This window comes from Ciona robusta, chromosome 11, assembly GCF_009617815.1.
Source record: "Ciona robusta chromosome 11, ASM961781v2".
NCBI classification, from domain to species: Eukaryota; Metazoa; Chordata; class Ascidiacea; order Phlebobranchia; family Cionidae; genus Ciona; species Ciona robusta.
Window position 1 is genome coordinate 7344835 of NC_143245.1, and position 19099 is coordinate 7363933.

General features: G+C 35.0%; 3 protein-coding genes across 3 annotated transcripts; 1 reads left to right on the forward strand and 2 right to left on the reverse strand.

Moving 5' to 3' along the window:
- Positions 1-208: 208 nt before the first annotated feature.
- LOC149728962 (uncharacterized) lies at positions 209-1055 on the reverse strand. The gene is made up of 2 exons (XM_089887896.1): positions 798-1055; positions 209-469 (listed from the first exon to the last, which is right to left on the reverse strand). Exons 1-2 carry the CDS (start codon positions 978-980, stop codon positions 332-334), a joined length of 321 nt encoding a protein of 106 aa, XP_089744022.1. The 5' UTR covers positions 981-1055; the 3' UTR covers positions 209-331.
- Positions 1056-3227: 2172 nt separating this feature from the next.
- LOC149728963 (EH domain-containing protein 3-like) lies at positions 3228-11813 on the forward strand. Its single transcript, XM_089887807.1, has 10 exons — positions 3228-3849; positions 4187-4393; positions 5299-5487; positions 6558-6693; positions 7037-7128; positions 8599-8704; positions 9012-9190; positions 9541-9727; positions 10085-10147; positions 10705-11813. Exons 1-9 carry the CDS (start codon positions 3310-3312, stop codon positions 10114-10116), a joined length of 1668 nt encoding a protein of 555 aa, XP_089743933.1. The 5' UTR covers positions 3228-3309; the 3' UTR covers positions 10117-10147; positions 10705-11813.
- On the reverse strand, positions 11456-18226 carry LOC149728964 (neurocalcin homolog). The gene is made up of 7 exons (XM_089887886.1): positions 17341-18226; positions 17095-17263; positions 16703-16928; positions 16212-16338; positions 15354-15499; positions 13352-13454; positions 11456-12898 (listed from the first exon to the last, which is right to left on the reverse strand). The coding sequence occupies exons 3-7, from the start codon at positions 16874-16876 to the stop codon at positions 12786-12788; spliced, it is 663 nt and encodes a 220-aa protein (XP_089744012.1). The 5' UTR covers positions 16877-16928; positions 17095-17263; positions 17341-18226; the 3' UTR covers positions 11456-12785.
- Between the last annotated feature and the right edge of the window lie 873 nt (positions 18227-19099).

Here is a 19099-nt window from a genome sequence, read left to right on the forward strand (position 1 = left end):
CATGGTGTATTCATACATCTCATGCTCACTGTCGAGTTATAACATGAGTGTCTTCTTATACACCAGACACACATGGTGTATTCATACATCTCATGCTCACTGTCGAGTTATAACATGGGTATCTTCTTATGCACCAGACACACATAGAGTATTCATGCACCCTATACTCACTGTCGCTTTAAAATAGACGTTTCTATATTGCACCCACTCAACAACATGATGATCTTTTATTATTCTCGTATCACAAAATCTCTACAATTAGTTGCAGTCCCAGCACAGAAAACAATGTTCCGCATACAAGGTTCAAGGTCAGACTTCCACAATGATAAATCTACACTCTGGCGATCGACTGGTCATATTTTGTGTTATCCACTTCTCTATGGTCCTGTATAAGAGCACACCATGGGCAGAACAGACTTAGCACGAAGTCTTTGAACATTGTCCCATCGATATTCTTTATTTCCCGAACCTGCCAAGTTAGACAAAAGATACGTCACTGCTTCCACTGTAAACAGTTACTTCGACCCTTAGACGCAAACAGTAACTGTTAACACGCAACCAAGAACCAAGTTACGAAAAACCAATAACTGGTAAATTGATAAACGTATAACTTGTAAGCGGGCACGAGTTGTATGGAACGGGATACCCGTGTTTTAACATGTTTTGCAAAGATAATTGGTCTACAAACATTTAGGAATTTATTCAGTTTTACTTCTTATTTGGCCTCGGTTACAATTTTAAAACTGTTACCATTCTAACAATGATCATTTGTTAAACCGTTTATAAAGTCCACTTACTTTTCCTCTAATGATACAGCCGGCAATGCATTCTGTGAACAAATACAATATCCCATAAAGGAGGCAACTTTCCCCTAAAGACTCCGCAGTTTTCCCTGCAGTATAGCATGGGATAATGAATGTAATAATACACAGAGCTGGATCTTCAAAACATCCAAAAAGTGGGTTTGCGTATTCTCCCATGTTCTACACAAGCCTATTGCACTGCTGTGTATGTAAAATTCGTGGTTAGAAAGTTCATTTAACAATTTTGTGGCCGTATTATACGTTTCTGTGGAAAAAATAAAAAAAAATGTTTTAAAATCGCAGTTGTTTAAAATCGTCCACAGCATTGTTGTTACCATTTTGTGTTCGCGTATTATCACGTGTAGGGTATTCGCACTCGTCGCTCTGTAAACCTATAGTTTCAAGCACATAACTTACTTGTAACTATATGTGTCGCTTATATTTTCAGAATAACAAGCAAATGCTTAACTTTTCGATACAAACCGTTTCTTCTTTTTAAAACAGCACATACTATCCTTTGAAGAGCTTTGAACCAATACGCAAAACTATAGGCAAGGGCGCAGCTGCGGGCGAATGCTAGTCTATAACGCGCTCATATTTATAGGCGGTGCGCGTTACAGAGCGAGTTCTTTATAGGCTACTGGTTTACCTTTATAAATAAACTAAATAAGCAGCGGGCGAAAAACAAATGCAAAATGCGAGCTCTAGTGATGAATTTGTAACTTGTAAAATAATCCGCAAAAAATCCACTCCATGTGCGTTTAATTACTGTTTAGCTTTTATAAATTCACTAAATAGCCGCGTAGCCTACGGAAATCTAACTGAACCACTCAAAACGCCCAATAAGTTGTCTGTTATATCCCAACAGTTCCAACATTGTTATTGGTTGTGCAGTTAAGGATGTAGAAGCTTCGTGGTAGAACATATTTCTCACGCTTCGGAAACTGTTGACGCTTCCTCCCCTAACCATGCAGCTGCACGAATTATGAGAATAAGGAATTTCTGGTTTTTGTAAACTATTGTTTGTGCGCTAATGCCGAATACTGTTTGGTGGAATCCGTTTTAGCACATAATATCACATGTTTCCTGGTAGTGCTTTTAGCAATAAACATTGCCCTTTTAAAGTTGTGAATACAAGGTTATATACTTCTGTCAATATTCCTTTGTTTACCACCAAATGGTAGGCTACGATATAAAGAATGAAAACATGGACCATCTTGCCCCAATCTTCTGTATATAAATATATTGTATTATGACACCTGTATAAAATTGTTGGGTTTATTTAAATGTTAATATGGAACACTTTACATTATTTTGTGTCGGTTTTGTACACGGATTTTAAAGTATAGGGCTTATGTTGTTTTTCCGAGAAACAGCGATGTTAACTTTTCACAATAATCACACAAACTGCTGCGTAGGCTTTTTGATTCTGCGTATTTTTCACAACTGCAGCCATTTTAATACCTATTTTTTTTAATAAACCTCACTGTGAAACGTTTCAACAAGTCTAAATAATATGCTGTCCTATACCTTCTACGGGCCGGATTTTAACCGGTTATTGAAGTTGTTCAATTATATTGAAATTCTTGTATTATTTTATAGTAGGCGGGGGTAAGATGGGACACCTTTTTATTATTATATTTTCTGTTTCAATTTGGTACTAAAAAAAAACATTATAAAACTGTAACCTCACGACTCCCATATACCGTTGTTAATTGTTTAAATCAAAGTCCCGATATTTGGATATTATGTGCTACAAGTGTCCCGTCTTTCCCTATCCTTCCACCATATACTTCTGCCTGTCTCAGTAAGAGTCCGTGCTATGACTGCATTAGACGAAGCGGTAATAGATATGCGATATTAAATATACCATCCACATTGTAATGTTGAAGACGCTCCGCCACGCGAGGATAAATAAGTCACACTTATTCAACCGCCAGAAATTCTAACCAAGATTGGAAAAAAATGTCATTACATTTTAATGGATTGAACCAGAGTCCGTAGTATTTGAATATTTCCACTTATTTTTAGGCAGTTATGAATAATCACTATTTGCTACTTTAAATGTTACAACAGCTGGCATTGTTTGGATATTACTTTTTTTTTCAAAAGTGCTACCAACATATTTTTCGTCCCCGCTGTTCGAATCACACCATAAATGACGTTGCAAGGTATTTAATTAGGTTAATCCCCCTTCTTCCATTTCTCATTTCTCAGTAACGCCTCCCGGTGAAACGTATGTGGTTTCTCAGATACGCCGGGTGTTGCCCACGCCTAAGTTAGTCATTCTTTATAAAATAGCTTCGTTTATAAGCTGACAGACGTACTGTATTCGTTTTACGTGTGTAGGGATTTTTTGAAAGTATAAAATACCATTTTGTGTTACTCGTATGTAATCGTAATTTTCCTGCGCGTTTTGCGACGTTAAAGATTTGTTTTTACTATAGTTGGGAAAATATAGAGATTGGAAGCCGGTGTAAGCGTCACCAAACCTTAATTTATCAAAATGTTGCGCTGGTTACGAGGAGAAGAAAAGGAAAAGGAACCAGAAGTTTTTGAAAGTGTCGCAAATGGTTTGAAGAAATTATACAAGAACAGACTTCGACCTTTAGAAGACGCTTACAAGTTTCATGATTTTCATTCGCCAGCACTCGATGATGCTGATTTCGACTCAAAACCGATGGTGCTTCTAGTTGGGCAATATTCGACAGGGAAAACCACTTTCATTCGCTACTTGCTGGAGAAAGACTTTCCAGGCATGCGGATTGGGCCGGAGCCTACCACCGACTGTTTTATCGCCATCATGCACGGGGACGTCGATAAAGCCACTGGCACCATCAACGAGGGGGTAATACCTGGTAACGCTCTTGTGATCGACAAGTCGAAGCCGTTCCGAGCTCTGTCATCGTTCGGGAATAACTTCCTGTCAAGATTGCAGTGTTCACAGATGAAAAACGAAGTTCTTCAAAGCATCAGCATCATTGATACCCCTGGTATCCTCTCTGGAGAAAAACAGAGAGTCAACAGAGGTTACGACTTTTCAAAGGTATGGAATACTCTTGCATGTGCTATTGTAAAATCCTCTTTCCAGGTTAAGTTTCAAAACTAACCAAGAAAAAGTATTTCTTGTATGACAAATCAAATATATATATTTGGGCCTATTTTTTTTCTGTTCAGTATAGTGCTTACACAGCAACCAATTTGAAATTGATTTAAAATCAAGTATAATACTAGCTAAAGGAGCATAACCTCAATATATCCATGTTGCATTAAATTCTTAAGTTTTACAGTCTTTATTTCTGCAACTGTTATTAAAATATTTTTAACACACTAGTTTATGAACGAAAGTTACTTTTATAAATGTTTTTTTGTTGCAACTCCAGGTCTTAACATGGATGGCTGAAAGAGTGGATCGAATTATTCTTCTCTTTGATGCTCATAAACTGGATATTTCCGATGAGTTTCATGAAGCACTTAATGCAGTAAAGATGTATGATTCTAAAATCCGTGTTGTGCTAAACAAGTGTGATCAAGTAAACACTCAACAGCTCATGAGGGTATATGGGGCACTTATGTGGTCGCTAGGAAAGGTAAAGAATATTTTGATTTATTTCACGGTTGCGGTTTTGTACCTGATGTAGGGTTTTGACTTTTGGTAATCGAATTAGTATTGACACTGGCTGAATGGTATGCAGTTCAGACTGGAAGTATTTGCATCAGGAATGGAACAAAACTTGCAACCTAACTTATTGTAGAAATCTATAAAACAACTGTTTTCATGGTCTGTTTGTAAAGTGCATTTCATAAATTAAAAATTACACCAAAAACTAGTTAACATTCTGAATTAAATAATATATATATAGTTTTTTGGGAGTGTTTTTAAAAGTATATCTTAGTAAACAGGTGAATGCCTCTTAGAAATTGTGATATTATTATTTTTTTCTGTGTTAAAAGTATGTCAGTATGACACATTCCTACAGCATTTTTTTCTGCAATGTTTTTATGACAAACAGATGCCTTCAGGGTGACAACATTGTTTCACTACGAGTTGTAAATTAGTTTTTGTTGTCACCTCGAACTATTGTCTCACTGTGTTACATACTATGCATGTGATGTAACCTACTTCAACACTTTGTATGCAAAGCATTCTAACAAATGTTTAAGTAGGTTGTGTTTGTTTATACCAAGTAATTAGTAAAACAGCGGTTCTTAAACTTTAACTATACTCTGTTAAGATTAGGTAATACATTATGTTTCAACATCCTGGTTTCAAGCCAAAAACAGCTTTTACACTGCTGTTAGGTGTCTATACAATATCCAAACAGGCAGAGTCAAAATATATTGCATTCGCCATGAAGTTTCCTATGTTGGGAAAATATATGTGTTATGTTTAACTGTATTTTTACATTGTCATTATGTCACCCCAAATTTTGTTAAAAACTTAGAAAAGTGACATTTATCCTTACTACATAATCTACATTGATACATCTTATAGGTAATCAGCACACCAGAGGTAGTTCGCGTTTACATCGGATCTTTCTGGGACCAACCACTTCGTTACGATGAAAACAGAATTCTGTTTGAGGCCGAACGTAACGATTTGTTTGAAGATATTCAAAGCCTGCCACGGAATGCTGCACTTCGGAAACTCAATGATTTAATCAAGCGTGCCAGACTTGCCAAGGTATAATTGTTGTATTTATAACTTTAAGCATATATTTAGGGTTGTTGTGTCTGTTTAAAGTTTTTTGTTTTAAGCAAAATGTTTGCTGTTATGACCAACAAACATTTGTTTGGGTAATTAAACAAACCAGCGTGACGACGACAGTCTCTCTTATATAAACATCTGTAATATGTATTATTGTTGTAAATATTATTATTTAGTTGCAAATAATAGGGTATTAATTATATTATACATGAAATTGTATCTGGGTTATTACAATTAAGCAATAGCTATTAAAACTGTAGTGTTTTATACAATGTCAGGTTCAATTAGTTCAGTAAGGACAACCTTTGGTGTGTAACTGATAACTTATTATGACTACGTACATTTGCTTTGGATATTGAGATAACATTGCTGGTAACGACTATTTCTCTTAACTGTGTGCATGTTGGTGTTCGTGGTATAGTTGTAGACTTAATACGTACATGACGTAATTAATTCTTGCCTGTTGCCTAACTTTAAGCAGGAACATATGGCGTTCTTCCTGGTTAAATAATAATGACACTGCATAGGAATGAAGCCTTTTGGTTTGTTGGTTGCTTATTTACATACTCAGGTTACTTGCTTTACAAAACAGCTGTACATTTGAACTAAATTTGTTTTCGAAACTTAAGTGTAGGCCATGTTGGGTCAATTTGAGGCCTAATCATCATGTTTATGACAATGTCAGGTTACATATTTTTCAACTGGCATAAAAAAACTCATCCTATATAAAAAACGTAGTGTATTAATACGCTGTGTACAACATGTTGTGTCAATTTTGTCTTATTAACCACATTATTGTCTAGTCACATATTTCTATGTACATTGGTAGCAGGATAATAATTTGATTTACTATTAGTAATATATTACATTGTACTAACGTGTAGGCACTAGATATAAGCTATGAGAAATAGGTTTATACCACAGACACTACCTTACCCACACATGGTCTATAACTCTATATATATTCAATATCACACTGTACCGGTATAATGAAATTAATTGTTTTTCAAATCCCTGGAGTTGTTTCACTCAACTTACTTTGAAAGGTCAATGCCTACATTGTGAGTTATCTGCACGACAATATGCCATCAATGTTTGGAAAGGAGAAAGCAAAGAATAAGTTGATCAACGACCTGGATAAGATATATGTCGAACTATCCAACAAATACAACACATCGCTTGGTAAGATTAAGTGTATTACGCAATATATGCGTTTTTTCATTATTTAGATAATTTACCCCCGAATATATAAATGTATGACACAGTTTAAATTTATTCTGGTATTCTGCAACCAGGCATAATGTAAATTATCTTTTAGTGGCTTATCTTGTATAAAACATGGAAATCATTCCATGATAAAGTCTTGCCAGATGGGGAGACCAATTCAAAATCTGACGAGGTGTGGTAGCCCCCTGGGTGTTGGGCCAATTCTGGTCTAAATTCTAGGACCCATGGTGTTGCACGCTGGGGGACCTCACCCACAGAATACAATAATATCACTGTATGTAAATCTATTGCATTGCAGGTGATTTCCCTAAAGTGGAAGAGATGAGAAAACAATTAAAGATGGCTGACTTCACAAAATTCCGTGGTTTAAGTGAATCCATGATCAAAAAGGTAACAAGTTATTGCTTATTCTTGCTAGACCTATATAATTATAACTGCCGTTGTGATGGCTGTTCTTGTGGTGTATTTAATTTAAGTTATTTCTCTTTTTAGGTTTTAAATGTTTATGTAATATAAGCTTCCAATGTATTAATTGTATGTTTGGTAGCTAGAAGATAGTGTTTTTTTATTTATTATCAAATTTGTTTATTTAGGAAATAGAAAAAGAGCAGGAAACAATGTTAAACTGACATTTAAAACACAACATAATAAACGTTATACTTGCATTGTTACAAATGCAACTGCTATACAGAACAGTAAACACACATACAGCTCATATTAAACAACTGTACAATATATTTAATGCAAAAAATCTTAGATTTTATAAAAAGAAAATATTGCAGTTAGCTAAAAAATTGTTTTTGTTGAAAAAGTGTTTTTATATAACGCATCAACATAATTTTACATAATCTTAACACACACTGTATGGGTAGCAGAAGAACAAAAATTACTCTGTCATAGAGTCTTACAACAGCTTGGATTAGATCAGGGCTTTAAATAACCATTACCATATCTGGTGGCCAATGAAGCCGGTAGGAATGCCATTGTAGTGTGATGATGATGTGTCTTGTGTGTGGCAGATGCTTCTTTAGTTGCATTTACTTGTACACAATTAATGAATTAAATTTACTTGCACAAAATTAGTAATGCAAAAGATTTTAAACAAAATGAAAAATGTGATTGTTTTAATATATTCTATAGACACCTAACAGTCAGGAAAGTCTGTTTTGCATTTACCAGTGCGATGCTAAAACAGATTCTCACCCATTTTACCCCTAAGATTACAGCAATTTCCTGTACTAATATGAATTCATGCGTTTTACCTATACATTGTAGTGAAGTCTGACAGTGGTTTACCATTTACATTGTTAAGTATGATGACATGACCATGTGATCTACTTAAAGCAAATACAACATGTAATGTTTGCATAGTCAACATTAAGGCCAGGTGACCTAGAACGCATGTGGTAGTAACATGCTAGAAGTGTGGGGTATTAATATTTAAGTGTGATAATTTATTATAGATGATAGCTGTTCGGTTTGGGATAAAACCTCGTTTTAAAGTTGGTGAAGTTTCATGATGGCTGAATAACCGCAATTGACACAAAGTTTCCAAAATATACTTAAAGCCCAGTACAGTCACTAGTGTGAAAACATTCACTAAACACTTTGCTAAACAAACAACACAAACATGTTATTTACACTTTACTGCCAAATATCTAAGCCTGCTTTCAACTCTAAGTTGTAAATAATAATGTAAACTGCTGTATGGCTTTTAACATGCTGTATAAGTGTGTAGGCTATTAAATAGTATTTCATGGTATCATCGAAGATATAAAACTGGTTTACAATTCATATCTACACTAAGTAAGACCACACTCTGTGATACTATGATATAATGCATCATGTCATGATACACAGGTTGATGAGATGTTATCACGTGACATCGCTGATCTCATGACTCTCATACAAAGAGAGGAGGCAAAAATGACGGAAAAAATAAGGCAAGACGGCCCTGCAGTTAAAGGTTAGCCAGCTTTACTATGTAGTGTGTGTCTAAGTTAATAAACATGCTATGTTGTATGTTCATATTTGAGGATTGTTCTAGACCCACTTTAAATTTCCTATTAAATAAAATGTTTTGTTTTTACAATTTTTTAATGTTTTGTTTTATAAGAAAAATTAAATCATTTTTTTTTGTTTTTGACATGAAATTTGCTGTAGACCTTGTAATAAAATAGTTTTAAAAGCATGTCTTTTATAAAAATCAATTATATGTTTACCTCCCATATTCTGTCCGTGTGTAGCAGTCACATAATTGTTACACCTTCCAGGTGGAGCCTTTTCTACTGGGGCCGATAATCCGTTCAACAACAAATGGGGTGAAGGGGTGAATGCTGGCAGTGATTATGACACAGAATGGATTGTTGCGAAAAAGAAACCCGAGTATGACGAAGTCTTTATGAAACTTTCACCTTGTAATGGGAAAGTTAAGGGAAGCGAGGCAAAGAAGGTAAAAAAACTTGTGTTGAAATTTTTTTGTTAGAAATTTTCACCAAGCTTTTATATAAAGCCCTGAATTTTTGCACAAAACACTAATACTTCTATTCCTAATACTGTGTCTTGCTAAAAACAGCATTTTTATAAAAAAGTGAAGTCTATATACATAATACAAGCACATTTTGAGCAGTTCTGTCTATATACAAGTTTTAAAACTTTTAATATTGCGTAACGTTGTATTTTTAAAATTGCGTTTACCATTGTGTTTACATAGTTAAACAAATTTCAATATTCTGTTATAATTTTATTATTGCGTTTAACATTTGCAGTTGTATGCACTTTAAATCATCTTTTAATGAGTAGGAGATGTTGAAATCACGACTTCCCCACACCGCTCTCGCCAAGATCTGGAGGTTAGCTGACTATGATAAGGATGGTCAACTCACTGAGGAGGAATTTGCTCTCGCGATGCATCTTATCAATGTCCGACTGGAGGGAAATGAAGTCCCAGATGAACTTCCCGACCATCTGATTCCTCCATCACAGAGAAGTAAGTGAATTTGAATTGATTTGAAAATTTTAATCATTTTATTTTATGGTTCTATTTTGCGATAAGGTTTTTAAAAATCTGTTTTTTTTAATTCACTCGCCTTTGAGATAAATTTTTTAATATTTTTATTTGTGTTTAAATTTTTTTTGTGATTTTTTGAATACCGGTTATTTGGATCTCACTTGCCGTGGAGATATTTGCTGGTATTGCAATGTACCAGAATATAATAATGACACCTTATTTTAATTAAGTTACTTACCTTCTGAATGTTGCCATACTTCAAAGAAAACACCTTATTTTTAATTGCATCAGGTTATGAATAAAGTTATATTTTGTATTTATTTTAATCTTTTTCAGAGCAAAATGATTTTAATGATGCAGCGTACTAAACATCAAAACTTCTAATACCACATTACACAGGTGTGTATGGTCTGTATTTATTATTATACAATCAGCTTTTACAGTATTTTTCCTATGAACATTTTTAGTCCGAATTTTTGTGTAAAAATACATTTTGAACAACTTCTTGATAAAAGTTTTTAATATTTGTTTTAAAAAAAACGAAATTTGCATTTTTGAAATAAGATTTAATAAATAATTTATAAAACAGGGTAAAACACTTCAGTTTGTCTAGGTATTTTGAATTTTTGGGATATATAAAAACGATTTTGAAACATATACAATATGATTATAATTTATACCTGCACGGCTGCACCATTACATTAATTTTTGGAACGTTTTTATGTTAGATGCCAACTTTTAATTTTTAAACGTTTTTGTGTAAACATAACTTGCTTGTCTCCTCTTGGGTCAGTTATGATGAGATAAAGCCAGGTTCATCGTATGAGTAGTTAACAGTTTAGGCAGGAACCGAGATATACCAGATGTTTGTAAAACTGTCAGATATAGATTCAACCTTTATTTATATTGTTTGTGCTTTATTTCCGTTTGTGATGTAAGTATTGTTATTGTTACAGATAATAGTGGATTCGAATCAAGTGAAAAGTTTTCTCACGCGTCTCTTTTATCTTTCTTGTAAATCTAAGTTTTTATCCTCGGACTCGCAAGTTTAAACGTTGCAACAAAAATATTTCAATTCGAACGCGAATCAAATCGGCAGCGCCGGATTGCGCAATACCCCATGACCATATTTGGCCGAAAAGGATCTTACCCACTTGCATGGTTTTCATTCATTTTTTTACTGACCTTCGCGAGTCGAAAGTCTGGTCTATGTTGTATTGAAAAGCAACGCTTATAGATTAATTAACGCCAACCGAAAATTTGCATTCTTCATTTACTTAAAACGTCTAAAGTAAATGATATGTTATGCGTTACCGTAGACCCAAGTCCCCCTATATCTCATAACATACCCAAACCAAAATAGCCAACACTTTAAGATTTTATTTTCGCTTTTGCAATTGTTATCACATTTCAATCCCAAACCAACCTAACATTTTTGAGTGTTATACATTTGATGTGTTTAATGCTGTACAATAACAGTTAATGATATGGTGTGTTAGTTTACTTCGTACCTACAAACACCATTGCGTATTTTACCAAGAATACGTACAAGTGCAATTCAATCCATTACGCTGGTCATTAATAAAAACAACTTTTATTTGTTGTTGGTCCAGTTAATGTTTTGGTTTATTACATTTAATTATCCGGTGTCACGTTTTATTAAAATCTGACGAATTTTCGATAGAAATTTCAGATTTTTCGTAAACATTTTATTTTTTTTCGCATAATCCTTTTTTCCTAGTATAGTCGGGAATATTATTTTAGTTGTCATGCCTTATTAATATATTTAAAGTGCCGAAACCGCCAGGTGATTAATATATTGTGTATTTTAGCAACCTGGATTGACTTTCATATATTTTAATCCCAAACCCCAGAAACAGCAGCGTTTACTTTTCAAACACAAATATTCCGTCAACTAATGCTTAACTTATTTGGGTGTTTTAAAACAACTTATTATTCCGAAAGTGTTCTTGCTTATCTGATTTGTAAATAGCTTAAACTGAGATGTTTTATGTTGAATGCTGAATGAGTCACTTATGTTACTAAATACACTTGCAGTACTAAATATACGGCTGGTTATTTGGGTCCAAATTTTCCAATTCCTTGATAGTGTTTACCAAGTATTTTTAAACTTGTAAACTTGCTTTTGGGTTCCCAAACTTAAATGTCCTGTCGCTTCGCGGTGGATTATAACACGGTGTCTTGCTGCACACCATGCATGCATGCTGGTATAAACTGTTGCACTTGGTTTTCGAACCTAAATGAACCAATTAAATACCAACCATGGTATAAAACGCACTGCGACAAGCGGATTAGTGCAGAATTTCTAGAAGGTTATATACATTTAAACACTTTTGTTAGCGAAAATTTTCTCGACTCTCTAAATTTTTTAAATAATGCTTGGGTTACTGTGCAAACATTCTACAAAAAGGAAGTATTTTGTTTCATTTATAAAGAACAAGTGGCAAGCACAAATGATATATCGTAGCGTGTAAGAATAAATTACATGTGTTCCATAACTCGATAGGTGGCAGTACAAAGCTGTCGCATTGAACGCGGGATTTCTCGAACTAGTAGGGTCTATATATATATTAACCCTATACTAAACTGCATTCATTGTAAAATAATTTTTAATAAATCCGTATACAAGGGGCCTATATATGTAGTTCATTTTTCTTAAAAAACTCAAATTGTATATAGTAGGGTGGGGTAGATGGGACACATTTTTATTTTATCGTTTTATTTAATAGTAAACAAAAAACATTTAAAGAATTATAAAATCGCACCATAACAACTCACACAGACCGTCATAAATTGTTTAAAACACGATCAGGATAGTTAGGTGTTATGTGCTAAATGTGTCCCATCTTTCCCCACCCTACTATATGTTGTAAACGTAAAGACTGAAACTTCCGTTGAAATGGCGTCTCGGCTATCATTATCACAGTTAAGCTTATAGTTATTGTTCCGTTGGGTACCAGTGACCAGATTCGTCGCCCACCGAGCAAAAGTATTTTCTCCAGTTAAGTTGCTGACGTCATTCAAAATAATCATCTTCAATTCCGTCAACAGCTACATTCGCTAGCAGTAGATTTGCTACTATGACGTCTTGGCAACCAACTTCCATAAACTCTTCTAACGTCACAATGCCTGTGGACATAAAAATATTATAGCAGGGTAAGATGAGATAACGTTAGAACCTAAATCTCATTTTTCCTGATCGTGTTTTAAGAATTAACAACGTAGTTTGGAGTCGCGGGAATAAACGGTTATAAAGTTCTGTACATTTTCCTTGTTTACTACCAAATGGGTCGAGAAAAAGAGCATAAACCAACCTACCCCGCACTAATATATATGTTATAAAAAAGAACTGGTGAGCTGTAAGCTAACCGAACAACTTTGTTTAAATTACTTTGTATAACGAAGTAAAAGATAATTTCGCTGTCGTTTTTAATTGTATATTCTTGTAAACAACTCTCGTTTTTGGCCTTGTCACAGGCGGTGGAAATTCTACTCATTTAGTCATGATTGTATAAATATTTCATTAAATTTGGCGGTACGTGGTTTGTGCGAATGACAAGGTGATGATATGGATTACGTCACCGTCTTTATCTTTGTCCAATTCGGCGAAAAGTCCCTTTGCGAAAACTTCTGCTGGCGGGAGGTTGGCTGTCGCGCTTTGGTCTTTGGCCATTGAATACATTGCCTGCAGAAAAGTTGCTTATTGAAGTAAAACAAATCAGGGTCCGTAGTATTGGTCAGTGTAAACAAATAGATAGACCTATCGTTAAAAATTATGAGGGGTTGCTTTGCAATATGTATTAACAAATTTGGGGTGCTAAAAGTTGGGTTGTGCTGTGTGATAACGTTCCGCTGATATGCAAGCGTTGCTGCTGAAAGTTTTCGCGACATTGTCTTTTATATAAAGTTAAACATATATAGTTGGGTGGGCGGAGATGGGACACCTTATCATTCTATTTTCTCGTCACATTTGGTAGAAAACAAAATGAATTTAAATAATTTGAAAACCTTATTTTCGCGACTTCCACATAGACCGTTGTTAATTGTTTAAAACACGATCAAGATATTTGGATATTATGTGCTAAAGGTGTCCCTCTTGTTCTACTCTACTCTATAACGTGGTGTTGGGTTTGGTTTTAAATTTAAAAGCACATCAGTAAAAAAAACAGTAATGCCGATATCAGACTTGTTAAAAACCAAAATAAATGACCTTATATTTTGTAATTAACAGCAATGCGTCGTGTTAATCCGTAGCGATAGAAATAATTGTACGTAACCCCAGACATAAATTCCCTTGGCGTTTTGAAATCTGTTTTAATTAGGTATGTCGGACAGCTATAGATTTAAAGATCGCATAAAAACGAAGGTGTAATACGGAGTACGAATAAGTCTATTTGAAAAGGGAGTCTGTTTTAACCATATTGTAAAACTGTATACTTCATAATGAAGTGGTAAATGTACTTAGCATTCATTAACATCACGCGTCTATGCAAATAAAATGCACTTCTTTTAATTATTAATTCCCTCCGTTTCAATGATTTTAGAAAATGCAGTTCACCAGCTACGTGTTAAAATATTTATAAGCACGGGGTCGGCTACACGCGTATCACTGAGTAGTGTCCACTGCGGTCTACTGTAGGCCATGTGTCCATTCAAATTATTTGAAATATGGTCGCGTGGGGAATGATGGGACACCTAAACATTCTATTTTCCCGTCCTATTTGGTAGTAAACAAAGAATATTCAAAGAATGATAAAGACGTATCCCCACGACTCCCATATAGACCGTTGTTAATTGTTTAAATTACGAACACTGTATTTGGATCATTATGTGCTAAAGGTGTCCCATCTGCTTCTATAGTATTCTATATAAATAGCGAGTAAGCGGCAAGTTAATTGGACGCCTATTAGTTTCAATGCGCTATAGCGTTCGATTTTTGCTAAAATTTAGAAATCTGTCATCCCAATGCTTTGAGTATGCTGGATAATGAACTATACGACGAAGCGCGCAAAAAGGAACTTAGGCCAGAGTTGTCATAACAAATTTAAGAAGTACACAAATAAATCGGTCGTATTTTTTTCCGTATAGGAATTCTCCAATTTCGCAAATTAAATCCCCGAAGTAAACGTGTTTGTTTATGCGTGATATAGTTAATTGGCGTTGATGCAAGTATAGTCTGGGATGAGACAAAAACTAATTTCGATAAAACAATAGAGGCCAAGTTTGAAGTAATAAAGTGTAAACCTGCATGTCTGAGCCAATAAATTATACCTTATATATGACTCATTCTATTGGCAAAGCACGTTAGCTATTGCTATATGGCTTTGTATACGAAACAAAACGTATAAAAAAGTATAAAACCTAAATGGGCATATACCAACAAAATTAAAATTGCTGGAATACGGATAGGCTTTAATGTAATCTAAAGGTACCAGAAAGTTTCAAATAACGAATGGGTCCGTGAAAACTCGCGTGAAATCGAACAGCAAGAGTAATTTTCTTTTGTTAAAAGTGGTCGCATTACACATATATATGCAATGTTGTTTATAAACACGGTGGAAGAGAAGTCCTACACTGATCTTACCTTAACAATGTCTAAAACCTCTTCAAATGAAAGAACACCATCTCCATTTTCATCGTACAAGTAAAATGCGAGCGAAAGTTTTTGTTCGAGGGTTCCCTTGGACAAACAACTAAGGGCGATCATAAATTCCCGGAAATCAATCGTTCCTAAAAAATAAAATCTTCCATTTATTTACTAAAAAAAACAGTAAAGAAACAACTGGTGTATATGTATATAGCTATATAGAACGTTTGTGTAGGTGTGCAGGAGAAGATGGGTGATATTTTAAAGTTTTTTAACGGCCCATTTGAAGATGTAAATAAATCTTTACAGAATTATATATAACTGTATTCTCGCTGCTTTAAAAGTACGTTGTTAATTGTTAATAACGCGGTTCAGATATCTGAGATATTTATTGTTAACGTTATCATTTTTATGTTTCCATAACCTCACGTTCTCACAGCGTTAGTATTTCGGCAATATAATTATTTGCAATTTGTAGCTGTTGTCCTTTCATTTGCATGGCTGTACCGTTATTATGTAAATCAATACATTTATTATATCATCGTATACCTGTGGCTTCAATGCATGTACGTATGATGTACGCCAATCTGCTTTTTATGATTAAAGCATTAAACGCGCGTTCAATAATATGCGTATAGTGATAGGTGCTTGGGAATTTACCAACATAAATTAACTTTAAACGCATCCTATCGTACAAACGCATTGAACACTTCAGCACGCAACTCATTTGAAAATGCTGTAAAACGTCATGCTATATTTATGAGCTTAGCAAATCTATCGACAGTATGGATTTTTTAAGCATGCGGGTAGGAATATACGTAACGCATGTCCGACATATCATGACGTTATACCTACCGTCATTATTTTGGTCAAAAGTTTTGAAAACTTGTTCAACCTTTTCCCTCTCTTTCGCGTCGTCAGAGGAAAAATTCCGATAGATTTTTCGAAATTGCTTCTTAGTCACGTGGCCACAGGGGTAATCCTGTCAGCAGATGTCAAAATGCGATGTTACTTTATTGCTAGCTGTAATATAGTGGGTGGGGGCCGGAGTCGAAACACATTTGGCACATAATATCCAAATATCCTGATCGTGTTTGGAACAATTAACAACGGTATATATGGTAGTCGTGAGGATTACGGTTTTATTTTTTGTTTACTTCCAATCGGGACGGGAAAATAGAATGAGAAGGTGTCCCATTTTCCCTCACCCTACTATATATTCCATTTGCTAATCTAAATCACTATCATATTTCAGTACGTTGTCCACCAATCGTTAAATTTAATACTATAATGAAAAGGTTAATGAATTGAAATAGGCTCCAACGGCGACTACCAACAACACTTGCCTTGATAAACTCGCCGTAATAACTTTTCAATTCGTCGATATTGAGACCTGTCTTCATCGAGAGGTCGCGGACCTCGTTGCCCGCCATTTGCGACACTTGTTGTCTTTTTGAGCTGCAGCATTGTCCCATGCCGTATCCCGACGAATGTGTTGCCACCCACCAGCTTCGACTCATACGAAAATAATATCCAAACCAGCAGCACTTCCGGCCACCCCCGTTGAATGACCTTTAAATATGCATGCATTATTAATGCTCTGGGTGAAGCTACGCGTGTTCTCTTCACACGGAACATGTTTCATGAAACAAAACAGAAATGCAGCCACGTTTTAAAAAGACGAACAAACCGCAAAACCTTTTGATTCAACGGCTTTACATCAACGACCTTGAAGTACCTGTTACTTGTGTACGCCCCGTCGTGTCCACAGGCAGTTCTTACGATGCAGTGTCCTTCCTCCTATACCCTGCTGTTCTTCAAACTGTCCGACTGAATCAATATTCTGTAATCTTATGTAGGTGATTTCCACCCTTTATCAACATAGTGGAGACTAATTCACTGCAAAGCTGTTGAACAGTTTTATTTTGTTAAAGTGGGAAAATATATCAAGGCTAAAGAGCCATCGATGCATTTTACGACTGACCTGCTCCGCTACATGAAGGTTACAACTTGTAGATTGACATTTTCATTGCTCTACGGCATTTATAAATTGGTTTCAACGCATTCGTCAGGACATAATTCCCCTTATTGCTCCACATTTAACCTTAAACTGCCAGATAAGACCTCTAAATTAAATCTGCGTTCCGATAGTCCTAGGCACCTTGGCTAATTTGAAACTACGCATTAGAAGATCTATATATGTATTCGTTTTCGTCGGCGGAATGAATTGATTTTCCCTGGCAGCTGATTCAACTATCGGGTTAAAACGTCCCGCAAATTACAAAAGTCCGTCTCGAGGGATGTTAAATTGGGGAATTGGTCGGTATTAAGTGAATCTTGCTTTAAAACCCTGCTATTCAAGGCCTTGCGATCAATAACACGAGGACATTTCAATGAAAATATTCCTTTCAATCTTATCCGTCTATGTCACCTGAATTGAACATCCAACTTGTAATTTATTCCGTTCAACGCACGCCCTCGTCCTCCAGCCCGATCATGTTAATTGTTCGTAATATTTCGGTCTCCAGAATGAATGCCGTATAATCTGTTATACTTTCGTATACCGTCTCACAAAATACTTAACTCTTTTTATGTTTTTTAGTCTATTTGATTATAACTTTCGTATTTTTTTATACATAGAAAATATAACATTTATATATCTATATCTCTCTATATATAAGTATATATAACAAGTTATTACATGGTTATGTTATATCCTTATACACGCCATACTAAAACATTTGCACATACACATATGCCTTCCATAGCATTATTATTTTATCTTATTTCTCGCTCACTAAATAGAAAGTCACAGTCGCAGAAATCCGTGTGACGTAAAATTGACAAATAACACGTGCTTGGCGCTTCTATGCGCTTGACTTGCGACTTGTAATCGATATATTAACTGCTATCCCTCCAGTCCTAGCTGTGGCAATGCAGTCTAAGGCCGTTCTTTCCTATCCTATATGTCAACGGTCGATGCGGATAAGCCTTATTGCAATCGGACAGCAGTAGCTATTTTGTATATTGATTTTGCTAAGAAATATATTATGTATTTAAGTTAGAGTTATTTAAAAACTCTTTGACAATTAGGTTGCATGACACCTTTTCTTATTAGGTTTCCAATTGAACGTTTTACATCGGTACCTACTCCCAAAAGACCAAAACTTGCAAGGAAAATGTCTTTGACCATTTAAACACTTTTTCATACTTTGAGTTATCGAGTTTTGAACCTTAACGGTGAAACTCTTAACTTTCCTCCATGAGCCTAAAATTGTTTTCCAGTTCACATCGTTCTTATTCATTTAGCGAAAACGCATTCTATTTTATTCCAAAATAGGATATATGCGCCATATAGTAGGATGGGGGAAGATGGGAGACCTTTTCAACCTATTTTCTCGTACATTTGGTAGTAAACAAAGAACATTCAAAGAATTATAAAACCTTGTCCTCGCGACTTTTATAGACTGTTGTTAATTGTTTAAAACACGATTAGGATATTTATATATTTTGTGCTAAAGGTGTGCCATCTTCCCCCATCCCACTATATATAAATAAGCGCACCTAACATTTAAAAAATGTCACTGCTGTGGTTTGTGTAATCGTGTTTCTTCGAGGGATATATTTAGTATAGATACAGCACGCTAATATACTGTAGTGTGGAGCATAAAAAACTGAAGCACGGCTCTACAAATATTGCGCAACTTTAAAAGTAGAAAAAAGATTCCATATATGTTCCTCAT

What these genes read in the sequence shown, in the direction of transcription:
- LOC149728963 (XM_089887807.1), top strand. Translation starts at nt 3,310, where the DNA reads ATGTTGCGCTGGTTACGAGGAGAAGAAAAGGAAAAGGAACCAGAAGTT. An exon ending in TTATGTGGTCGCTAGGAAAG is followed by an intron (nt 4,394 to 5,298) that starts GTAAAGAATATT and finishes TACATCTTATAG; the next exon opens with GTAATCAGCACACCAGAGGT. An exon ending in CAAATACAACACATCGCTTG is followed by an intron (nt 6,694 to 7,036) that starts GTAAGATTAAGT and finishes ATTGCATTGCAG; the next exon opens with GTGATTTCCCTAAAGTGGAA.
- LOC149728964 (XM_089887886.1), bottom strand. Translation starts at nt 16,876, where the DNA reads ATGAGTCGAAGCTGGTGGGTGGCAACACATTCGTCGGGATACGGCATG. An exon ending in AGGTTTTAGACATTGTTAAG is followed by an intron (nt 13,455 to 15,353) that starts GTAAGATCAGTG and finishes ACTTTTCTGCAG; the next exon opens with GCAATGTATTCAATGGCCAA. An exon ending in ATTGGACAAAGATAAAGACG is followed by an intron (nt 12,899 to 13,351) that starts GTGACGTAATCC and finishes TTATGTCCACAG; the next exon opens with GCATTGTGACGTTAGAAGAG.
- LOC149728962 (XM_089887896.1), bottom strand. Translation starts at nt 980, where the DNA reads ATGGGAGAATACGCAAACCCACTTTTTGGATGTTTTGAAGATCCAGCT. An exon ending in GCTGTATCATTAGAGGAAAA is followed by an intron (nt 470 to 797) that starts GTAAGTGGACTT and finishes CTAACTTGGCAG; the next exon opens with GTTCGGGAAATAAAGAATAT.